General features: G+C 41.5%; 1 protein-coding gene across 1 annotated transcript; it reads left to right on the forward strand.

Moving 5' to 3' along the window:
- Window positions 1–207: 207 nt before the first annotated feature.
- Window positions 208–9,593, forward strand: tmem54b (transmembrane protein 54b; the record flags this gene model as incomplete). The annotated part of the gene is made up of 6 exons (XM_080836294.1): window positions 208–214; window positions 2,710–2,906; window positions 4,026–4,085; window positions 6,152–6,346; window positions 9,118–9,264; window positions 9,429–9,593. 6 exons carry the CDS (start codon window positions 208–210, stop codon window positions 9,591–9,593), a joined length of 771 nt encoding a protein of 256 aa, XP_080692420.1.
- Between the last annotated feature and the right edge of the window lie 342 nt (window positions 9,594–9,935).

Consider the following 9,935-nt stretch of genomic DNA (forward strand, 5'->3'; position numbering starts at 1 on the left):
ACCAAGATAGACTCCCGTTCTGCCACCAGACCAGGAAAAACGTTCAGAAGAATTCGATTCAATGTTCATTCATAGTTAATTGCTCTGACAAAAATATTGCCCGGTTGCCTTTAAGTTTCTTCAAAATAAAATACAAATAATGTACCTAATATGGCACATAATACAAATTTAACCTAACCTGGCAAGATGGACTAGCAGTAAACGGAGATGACAGGTAAACAATGAAAGGCACCTAATCAAAAAGATACGAAATAAAATTAAAAAATATAATTAGCATAATGACAAGAGAACTATATGAATATACATGGATGGTCTGTCAGCTGACAAAGTGGCAGGTTAAGGCCTCCCACAACGGCCAATCTTCTCATTGTCACAGTGCTCATAACCAGCAGCCAATATAACAACTGCCCAACCATAGATAAAACAACAACGCACAACTGTCTGGAGACGGCCACAACACTTACCACATGTTGTCCCCAGGATTCGTAAGGGCCCTCCTTCACAGTACAACATGCGCTGTCTGTAGCCCATACTGTAAGTGCTACACACAGCAACACTACTGCCTAACCATAGGCTGGGGTTTTCAAGCAGGCACCTTTTAAAAAGGTAAAAAGTCAGAGATAAGGAATAAATAAGCCTACGCCAGTGGAAGTAATTACTGTTAGCATCACGTCAGATGTTTTTATGCTTGCTTCATTGTGCTTCTTCTTACACAGCCTGTCTGTATGTTTTTATGGTTACATACATTAGTCTGATTGTTTTTTCGGTAGTTTGGGAGAATTTACTTGTGTATTTAAACAGTTTAACCCAATCGGGGATATGTAGCAACCATGCATTGCAGGTTGTTTGATATAAATTAAATTATCTTTATACAAGAAGACTTTTAGCTGTGAGGATTGGATCATGATGTTTGAGTCAGAGAAGCCTCACAAAAAACATACTGGAGAAGAAAGCAGTGACTACACAGCTGCACCTTTTCTTTGGATAAGTGAGGACGTTTGTTAGAAGGCTACTACAGTCAAGCTTACCTGGGCAGGGTGTTCTGACCTGGGCTGGGTGTTCTTACCTGGCCTGGGTGTTCTGACCTGGCCTGGGTGTTCTGACCTGGCCTGGGTGTTCTGACCTGGGCAGAGTGATCTTACCTGGGCAGAGTGATCTTACCTGGCCTGGGTGTTCTTACCTGGCCTGGGTGTTCTTACCTGGCCTGGGTGTTCTTACCTGGGCAGAGTGATCTTACCTGGGCAGGGTGATCTTACCTGGACAGGGTGATCTTACCTGGGCAGAGCGTCTCATCTGGACAGGGTGATCTTACCTGGGCAGAGCGTCTCATCTGGACAGGGTGATCTTACCTGGACAGGTTGATCTTACCTGGGCAGAGTGTCTTACCTGGGCAGAGTGTCTCACCTGGGCAGAGTGTCTCACCTGGGCAGAGCGTCTCACCTGGGCAGAGCGTCTCACCTGGGCAGGGTGTTCTCACCTGGCCTCTTCTGGTGGTTCATTAGTTCTAAGCTCTAAGGTCAGCTGCTGTGCATATTTAGCAGAGACCTGTGTTGATTTGAGAGTGTGGAAGCTGGCTGCTGGCTGCTGGCTTTGCTCTCCCAGGCTCTCACAGAGACCCAAGTACCAGCTTTCATCCTGGTCTCAGATGTCCTGTTTTATCTTGTCTGGGGAGGGCAGCTTCACCGTCACTGCAGTGCAGAAATGTACAGAATAAAACGAGAGTGTATCAATTACAGTGAAGTTGTAATTTAACTGTAATAGTTTGATTTCTTCAGTACCATCGGTACACTTAAACATGTTGTCATTTCAGACTGAGTTAGCTTTTCATTGCTAAAACATATTGTCTCCTTTTTGATCACAACTACCCATGTCTTTTATTAACCAATTCCACAGTTTGTCATAACTCAGATTATCTTCTACATTGATTGGTGCAATATGTGATTAAAAGTGAACATATTAAGGAAGAGTTAAATACTAAGTGGTTTAGCTAAATATGCAGGAGTAAATACTACTGGTACATTAAGCATAATATCTTCTCATTTTATGTAGGCTTAGAAAACAATTGCATACACTCACTTAAAGTTATACTGTATATTAGCAAATTACAAAGGTTATTAGCTAACTAGATCTGTTTCAATTACCTGATGAATTAATATCTTGTCTATCTTTACATTGTTTACAACTTATTCCTGCGTGGGTTGACCAGAGATAAATTATTGGCAAATTTGTATTTAATTAATTGATTGATTGCTTATGGTCAGTTAGTGGTTGTAGTCCAAGTCAGTGACAAATGCTTGCCTCAGTGTCCAAGTGCCAGAAGTGTTCCTTCTTTACAATCCTTGATTTAGTCAACTTATGATGTCACAACATTGCTGACTAAACATGTGGCCCATGCTGACTAGGCTGCGTCATGGAGGGATGGCGATAGGGGGCCATTAGGCCACAGACGCTGCACTAGGTCGTTCATCACAGCAGGGGAGGCAACTGAACTGACCCTCTCCAATGACTAACAATGTCTCTGTGGCAGCAGTAGAAATACTATTGGTATGTAAAAACCATGCGAGACTGATAACATTGGTACAGATTCTTATTCCGTAGGTCTACTGCACTGACTATAGTTTCAGTTCCATTACCGATTCCTTCTTTATTACTCCCTCTATTTGTTTATTTCTGGATTTCTGCCTACCTCCTGCCATCTGTAACTTCCAGGTGTATGTTGTGGAGGACTGGAGGAGCCCAAAGCCCTGATGAAGTTTGGCCTGAGTGTGGTGCTCATAGGGCATGTGAACTTCCTGTTGGGGGCGCTGGTCCATGGTGCAGTGCTGCGTCACATCAACCTCCACCCTCAGGCGCGAGGCATGGAGTACGCCATCTCTAATGTCATCTCCATGGTCGCAGGACTCACGGTGAGGCCTTCAAGTAAACCACAACATGCTAACAAGTTAATGCCACTCTTAATTAGCTTTATGGTCATTCAGTGTTGGCTTAAGAGTAACCGAGTAGAGGTAACCCAATAAGGCAGTGGCTTAGTAAATCTCGGGCATCAAGAGGGTACACTAGCAATGAAGTTAGGGGTCATTATTGAAGCAATGAAGCTAGGACCTTATCTTCTAAAGCTTGCCCTTAGCTTGACTTTTACCTTTCTGGCATGGGAATCAGTGGCATGGGACACTAATTATGTCTCTATGCCTCACTGACGACAAATCTAGCGATTCAGTGTTGTTATCAGAGGAGTACAATGACAAGGAGGGAAATTAATTACAGTGGGAGAGATCTTAAAACAAAATGGGGCTCTCTGTCTCACAGCCAGAATCCCAAAGTTGAAGATCAGCAGGGTGTTTACTTATAATTGTGAACCGTAGTACATACAAAGATGTTCTAGCTGTCAACAGAGGCCAGGGATATAGAGTTTGGACCCAAAAAGGCCCAGGTTGAAAAACCCTCAAGTTTCCCTTTAAACAACATGCATAGCCCTATTCCCTATATTCCCTACACTGCAAAAAATGCCCCTCTAGATTTAAGACAAATAATTACATATTTAAGCAGGATTCTGCTTAAAACAAGCAAATTTGGCTGCCAGTGCGTTAAGCAAATTTGGCTTGTTAAGATTTCTTAAAATAAGTAATATTTGCTTGAAATAGGTAAAAATAACCTTACCAAGAAAGCACTAGGTAAGTACAATTTAGCTAGAAACAAGACCAACTAGATTTTTCATCTCAATATAAGAGTAATAACACTAGGTTAGAAAAGCATTTTTTGCAGTGTATAAACAACATAGACAATTGAACTCATGTGTGTTTGCCATGCTGCTAGAATCCTGCCCATCTCTTAATTCAGTTCAGTCCATGCTAGAGAGAGTTCCATGGGAGAAGCAACGTTTTTAATTTCAACCCGTCTACTCATGGATAGGACAAAGAGGCATTTCCCAGACTGCTAAATTTCTCTTTAAGCTTAGGCGGATTCCTACTGTTGAAATGAACTATTTTATCAGGATTTACTTATTTCTCCTGTTTTTATCCTTCCAGGGTGTCATAATTGGTATCATGGCGATCGTATTGTCCAAAAACAACTCTCGACGAGCACTTGTAAGTCAGCATAAACAAACACACTGGCACACTGACATGTTTTTCAATCATCTTCATTTTAAGTTCTAACATTGCTCTAGAGAACACAATTTGTTCTTGCCATGATATTTATGTTTCATGGAATCATGTATGTATCATGTAAACAAGCCACATGTGTGCTAATATATTTGATCTACTGATTGGTGTATGAATCGTTCTGAGTGCTCCTGATTCTTCTTTTATTCAGGGATCCACCCTTTGAACTGAGGTTCTGGTCAAGGTTTCTTGTTAAAATGAACTTTTTCCCTTCCCTAGAGTAGTACCTAGAGACAATTTAAATAGTTATTGGCACTATGTAATCTGTAGGTCTGCCTTTCTGTTGCTCTTGCTCAGTAGTTTAGTATTGAGTCACTTACCATTCTGACTCCGCTTTCTTGTTAGTCCAGTTTAATGATTGCAAAACACTTGCCAGCTCTTGAAGTCATCTAGTTTAAATCTGTCTTTTTCTTGTACAGGCTTAACCTTGAAGAGCCAGTTACACAAGGTAGTCCTCTTTAACAGGATTAGTTAACATCACCTCATTAGGTGACACGGATACTACTCAATAGATCATAGTGTAAATTAACTGAGTTTAAATTAGTAGGTTCATGACAGACTTGTTGATTACTTTGGTAGTTAAGCATTAATAGGAATTGCTGTGGTGTTTCTCAGAACATATAATCTAATGCAGTGACATTGAGCATAGACTTGTAACTCATAGATTTGTGACTAAATCATTTAGGTCTGTTGACAGCTGCAACCTTTGACTGTGACCTCAGCCCAAAGTAGGATTGTCCTTGCAACTCTAGAACTCTTGCCTGCTAGAACCATTTCAAATAGATGATAAACAAGTTTGCCTTGTTACTATAATGCTGAGTTACCAATGACCAGCTTGGTTGAAGACTTCAAATGCAGTAGATCACATGGCCGCCATAGTCTATATGGCAGGTGTCCCAAGTCCCATAGTGTTGTGTTGTGACTGCCATGAGACATCGAGGTAACAATTTGCTTTGAAGATGTGATTATGGAAACCAGTGGAGATAGGTGTTTGTAGCTAAATGTTGGATTATGGTTTTTGAGGAAGGTCTGTCAAAGGAGCTTGTGTAATGCTTACATCCTAACCCATCGTGACTGTGGTGGTTGGTGGATCTGGGACGCCCCCACTAAAGAGGACCTATTATGCTCATTTACAGTGATCATTGTTTTCCTTTTGGTGTCTACTAGAATAGAGTTACATGCATCAATGTCTAATGTCCGTACTGAACATTCCTATTCACCCTCACCCTCCACCCAATGAGCCCAGGTTGCTTTGATTGGTCAGCTAGGCACCTTGTCATGTGTGTCATCTGGTAACAAAGGAAAAACGGGTGTGAGGTGACCTACCTAAACATGCCCACAACTTCTAGTGAACAGATTTGACAGTTCCCTTTGGTGTCACTCACACACCTCTTACTCTTGCTATCTCTATGTTATCAATACTTATTTTGTTTGTGGAATCTGGGTTGTACCTGCATAAATGACTCAAAGCTTTGGGTTTGTTGCCACCTTGTAGTCCACAGTGGATATTTCAATTAATATTTATTTATTATTTCAATAATAAATAAATGTGTTAAAACTACAAAATGGTCTGGACAGTTTGCTGGTCCTGTTTATGCCTGTAATGCCTGTTCATTGTGTTATGGTGGGGTTCTGTCCAAATGGACTTCCTCAGGGCTCCACACATACCTCCAGCTCACGCACAGCCTGTGGAATGCCCCAAGTTCAGTTCATGTCTAAAAGGGGCTTCACACAGAATGATCGTTCTTTCAGTAATTCTTTATAGCCTCTCTTCACTGTAACTCTGAGAGAACAAATGCTCTGGTTCTTCAAAATAATGTTTGAGATTATTTGTATTTATTTGTGGTTTCATTTTCCATCTCTTCCTTGTTTGGTCAGAGGGAGGAGCTAAGACACAAGGAAAAGAAGGGAATGAGGAATGACAAGGAAAATAAATTCACCCCAGATTTCTCTCTCTTTTTCTCTCTCTCACTCGTTCTGTGTGCCTCCAGACGTGGGGGTTGTGGGCCTTGAGCTTGGTCTCAGCTCTGCTGGCTGCCGCCTCGGCAGTTGGGCTGCTCGTTTCCACGGTGAGGGCGATTATCAACCGTGGCCGGAGCTTGCTGACTCATTGCCGTTTCCCAGATGCGATTGGCTCCTACTCCTATGTCACCAATGAGTGCCCTTTCGACCCCACCCGAATATATGTGAGTCTGTCTATGTGATCCCTCAGTGTTTCTAATATATGTGAGTCTGTCTATGTGATCCCTCAGTGTTTCTAATATATGTGAGCCTGTCTATGTGATCCCTCAGTGTTTCTAATATATGTGAGTCTGTCTATGTGACCCCTCAGTGTTTCTAATATATGTGAGTCTGTCTATGTGATCCCTCAGTGTTTCTAATATATGTGAGTCTGTCTATGTGATCCCTCAGTGTTTCTAATATATGTGAGTCTGTCTGTGTGACCCTCAGTGATTTTAATGCTATGTTCAGACTGCAGATCTAATATACAGCCGCGGAAAAAATTAAGAGACCACTTCAAAATTATCAGTTTCTCTGGTTTTACTATTTATTGGTATGTGTTAAAGTAAAATGTGCATTTTTGTTTTATTCTATAACCTACTGGCAACATTCCTACCAAATTTCAAATAAAAATATTGTCATTTAGATCATTTATTTGCAGAAAAATGACAATTGGTCAAAATAGCAAAAAAGATGCAGTGTCTTCAGATCTCGAATAATGCAAAGAAAACAAGCTCATATTCATTTTTAAACTACACAATACTAATGCTTTAACTTAGGAAGAGACCTCTGAAATGTGATCAAGAGGAAGATGGATGGTCACAAGCCATGAAAAGAAGCCGAGCTGCTTGAATTCTTGCGCCAGGAGTAGCATAAAGTCACCCAACGGCAATGTGAAAGACTGGTGGAGAGCATGCCAAGACACATGAAAGTTGTGATTTTAATTCAAGGTTATTCCACCAAATATTGATTTCTGAACTCTTCCTAAGTTAAAGCATTAGTATTGTGTAGTTTAAAAATGAATATGAGCTTGTTTTCTTTGCATTATTCGAGATCTGAAGACACTGCATCTTTTTTGCTAATTTGACCAATTGTCATTTTTCTGCAAATAAATGATCTAAATGACAATATTTTTATTTGAAATTTGGTAGGAATGTTGCCAGTAGGTTATAGAATAAAACAAAAATGTACATTTTACTTTAACACATACCAATAAATAGTAAAACCAGAGAAACTGATAATTTTGAAGTGGTCTCTTAATTTTTTCCGCGGCTGTATGTGAGTCTGTCTGTGTGATCCCTCAATGCTTTTTATGCTATGATCAGACTGCATATCTAACTTTGTCCTCAAATGTGGCACAGATTTGATGATGATCTTAATTGCCAATCTCACATTGAACATAATGTTTTCAGTTGAAGTTTTATGTGTGATGCTAGAATCTAGTGACTTATACATCTCTCAGACTTGGCACACATGGTTTTACATGTTGCTCTTGAATCAAACACACACATTGAAAAGTTGTGACTGCAGTTAATGGTGAAGGAGCAATAAGGTTTTTAGATGTGTGACAGGTGAACATTCACCCTAGTTAGTTCAGGACTCCGGAGCTGCATGTAAGTATATTTATGAGACAAACAAACACAAACAATTGCAATCGGGCTCCCCTCCCAGCACAAGGCTAATAGTGAAGGCAATGATAAACCCATCGCACAAGGTTTATATAGTCAGAAGTTTAGCTTTCAGCAGGGATAACAACGTGGTGGATTTCTCACGTCCGAGGCTCTCTGTCTTGCAAGGATGGCAGTTTTGCACAAAGTTGGAAGAAGCACAGTTCCTTTCTTATCTCCTCTGGTCTAAACATGCTCTTGTTCATATGCAGACTTAGTGGCACCTAATATTCTAGTTACACACACACACAGAGAAAAGCCATGTCCCTGTTTTCATAAGCACATGATTCATATAAGGAATATATTAATTCAAAGCACTTGATTATTGTATTCTTAAGTCATTAACAGTGGTTGGAAATAATCTCTATCAATGTATAATGCAATTGGTTTAATTCGTCTAGTCATTGATCTCTCTTATCGTAAAAAAAAAAATCAAATCTGTGCAATAAATCCTAATTGTGCATGTAACCTTGTAGTGTGAGTGGAGCTTGATGTAGAGTGATTTAACCTCCAACCTTAACGTCTGAGTTCAACCCTTCACACATTCTTTGAAGTCTGTTTCATAGTCCTGTGCACACCGTCAGCAGATGGCTCCAATGACCCTGCTCTATTTGAGACTGAATGCTGACAGCAGGGCATAATTGTGTATTTGCAGTCTCATGGTAAAACATCCTCTCAGCCGGACCTGTGATGCCTGAGCAGATCTATTAGCATGTGGAGATGATGTCTACACAAAAGATTTCAGTAGTTCTGATCAGTCTGGAGTGGGCTTCTCAGAGTTGAGCCCTACTGCACTGCGTAGCGATTTAGCCTCATTTAGATGTGTGTGGATCTGCTGTGACTGGTAGCACAGCTATACTCTTAACCCTATAAATGCTGGCTAGAGATTTGGAAATGATCTTCCTGCACAAGGCCCTCTGAGATACCAGTACCTGCTAATGTTGACCAGGAATGCAATTGGTTGCATCATCTTTTCATGTAGTTTAATTTCTAGCCTGTGATGTGCATTTATGAATGACTCATTTAATTTCCCCTTGCATGAGTTACTGGGGATTGTAAGAGATGTCTGGAATACTAACCCTTCTAAAGTTCTGAGCAGCTGAGCCCTCTTCACAAGATAAAATATTGTTTTACCACTGGGTGCAGTCCAGGGCTTTAACTTTGGCCTCCCTGTCCTTATGTGGACCTCTACATGTGGCTACACAGTTGTTTACTGTGTGTGTGTGTGTGTGTGTGTGTGTGTGTGTGTGTGTGTGTGTGTGTGTGTGTGTGTGTGTGTGTGGTTCCAGAGTACCACGCTGATCCTGTGGGTTCCTCTGATCGTGATGAGTGTGGTCCAGGTCATATTCTCTAGCTGGTCCTTCTCTGCCTGCTCTTCTTTCCTGGGCCTACCCTGCTGCTGCAGACACAAGCCACCCCGAGAGGTCAACAGGCCAGTATGTCCCCTCTGTTTGTCAGACCATGTTTCTTACTCTAAGCATTATAAATCAGACTTACTGTAGTGTGTGTGTGTGTGTGTGTGTGTGTGTGTGTGTGTGAGAGAGAGAGGGTGCCAAGACTAGCGGAGGTGTCATCTGCTGTTTTCTCCACCTTGTTGCAGCCCCCCAGAGGTCACCAGTCTCCCAATGGGAATCAGGCATTTCCTCCTGAACAGCATGAGCTCCTTGCTCAACACCACCAGACACCACCCCGCTATTCCTCTGCACCAACACACTCACAACCCAACCGTGCCTCTCAGCTCAGCCGAGACAGCTTCTGGATCTAAAGATTGTTCTTCAACACCCATCAGTGCATCCCAGCTCAGCCGAGACAGCTTCTGGATCTAAAGATTGTTCTTCAACACCCATCAGTGCATCCCAGCTCAGCCGAGACAGCTTCTGGATCTAAGGACTCTGGTCCAACACCCATCAGTAACTACTCGTACTCTTACTGTTGATGTATGAAGTGGCAACACAGGGTCAATATCAAAAGTGTTTTCAATCTCATGTGTTGCTGCCTTCATCCTCTTGTCACTCCAACTGCATCTATCAAACTGGTATTTGTCTGGTGATCTGTACCAAGACAGGCCTGGTTATCTTAATGAGTTTCATTAAGAGGTGTTCCATCT

This window comes from Sprattus sprattus (genome assembly GCF_963457725.1).
Source record: "Sprattus sprattus genome assembly, chromosome: 4".
Taxonomy (NCBI): domain Eukaryota; kingdom Metazoa; phylum Chordata; class Actinopteri; order Clupeiformes; family Clupeidae; genus Sprattus; species Sprattus sprattus.